We start from the raw sequence: 1,674 nt of genomic DNA, 5'->3' as shown, positions 1-1,674 counted from the left end.
AGAAATATCAGGTTCAAAATTCTTCTTGTTACATTGACTTCTGATAAGTCAAGCAACAGTTTTTTTTACCTTGAAATATCAGTTTCATGATTTTTTTTATTTATTTTTTTATGTGTAAACACCAAAGTTAGTGTTTACAGGAAGATGTAGATATTTAACAGAATTGGTCACTGAATCTGAAAGCAATTTGTCAAAACAAATGAAATGAGACAGAATGAGGCCCATTTATCTCTTGGACTGTTTTACTGGCTCAATATTTCATGATGCAGTTATATATGCTTATATAAAAAAATCACAAATCTGAGAGCAGAAAGAAGAAATAATAAAAGCTCAAAGGAAGAACACAAAGCAGGGCGTTCATTTATTAATTGAGAGCACACCTGTAGCCAAAGATTTTCCTGTCGAGTTTGTCATTAAAAAATAAAAATAAAAATCTTTTTCCATCTGCTGAAAAACTATACATGCACCTGTTTTACACATCAATTCTGTGGACAAAGCTAAGACAAAATCCATGTTTGAACTGTTAATCATGATTATTGAAAACATTTTAATTAGAAGACATAAAATCAATTTTTTTTTCTTTTAACTAAAGATGACTTTAACTGTATTTTGGAATATTTTTCAATACAAGTCTTTAATGTGACCCCGTGGACTGTAAGTTTACTAAGATAAATCTTTTCAGCAGGGCTGCTCCTGGTACTGTCTCTCTGTGGCGGTGAAAAAGTCCTCTAGAACACTGCGCAGATACTCAAATGTGGGTCGATTGTCTGGGTTCTCTGTCCAACAGTGTTTCATGATATTATATAGGTCCTCGGGGCAGTTATCGGGGCAAGGCATGCGGTACCCTCTCTCAAGGTTTGCAATCACCTCTGGGTTTGTCATTCCTGAAAGATCAAGAGTAACAGTGTGGGGAATAAAAATTCTGAGACGAAATGATTCCATAATGCATTTCCCATTAATGCTACTGTACAAAGTTCAAAAAGGAAGCACATGGAGCTTGTTTGTTACCTGGATATGGGATTCTTCCATAGGTAACAATCTCTGTCAGAAGTACTCCAAACGACCAGACGTCTGATTTGATCGAAAAGGTGCCGTAGTTTATGGCCTCAGGTGCCGTCCATTTGATAGGAAACTTTGCACCTGTGTGATTTAAGGCATCTTTTTAGATCTCTAGTGTTGCAGCCAAACTTTCTCAGGTAATATAATCCTAAAACAGGATATAACAGAGCATGATACAGATGCTGCCTTACCTTCTCTGGCAGTGTATTCGTTATTTTCAATTAGACGGGCGAGGCCGAAGTCAGCAATCTTGCAGATGAGCTCATCGGACACCAAAATGTTGGCAGCTCTCAGATCTCTGTGGATGTAATTCTTCTGCTCGATGTAAGCCATTCCATCTGCGACCTGCAGGGGGCAGTGCAGTGTTAATAATAAGGCAGAATAGCATACTGCCATGCTATTATTTCTGCAGTATATGATATGTATACTATGCAAAGTATGTATGAAATACTGAGATGACTATATAATAAATAATACTGTGCTATATAGTGTATTTCACGATGCAGTGTGCTTTACCTTCTATTTCCAGTGTAAAAAATGAACTGCAAGTAATATTTGCATGAATACTTGCTGCATTTTTTTTAATCTCTTACTTGATTCATTATTTTAATCGAA

General features: G+C 36.1%; 1 protein-coding gene across 1 annotated transcript; it reads right to left on the bottom strand.

Annotated features, from left to right (window-relative positions):
- Nucleotides 1-141: 141 nt before the first annotated feature.
- LOC107663543 (proto-oncogene tyrosine-protein kinase LCK-like) lies at nt 142-1,462 on the bottom strand. Its single transcript, XM_016453779.1, has 3 exons — nt 1,251-1,462; nt 1,009-1,140; nt 142-884 (listed from the first exon to the last, which is right to left on the bottom strand). The coding sequence occupies exons 1-3, from the start codon at nt 1,453-1,455 to the stop codon at nt 679-681; spliced, it is 543 nt and encodes a 180-aa protein (XP_016309265.1). The 5' UTR covers nt 1,456-1,462; the 3' UTR covers nt 142-678.
- Between the last annotated feature and the right edge of the window lie 212 nt (nt 1,463-1,674).

Source organism: Sinocyclocheilus anshuiensis, unplaced genomic scaffold (genome assembly GCF_001515605.1).
Source record: "Sinocyclocheilus anshuiensis isolate Anshui unplaced genomic scaffold, SAMN03320099.WGS_v1.1 scaffold19354, whole genome shotgun sequence".
In the NCBI taxonomy this organism is placed as follows: domain Eukaryota; kingdom Metazoa; phylum Chordata; class Actinopteri; order Cypriniformes; family Cyprinidae; genus Sinocyclocheilus; species Sinocyclocheilus anshuiensis.
Note: the sequence above shows the minus strand (reverse complement) of the source record. Positions and strands in the feature narration are given on the sequence as shown.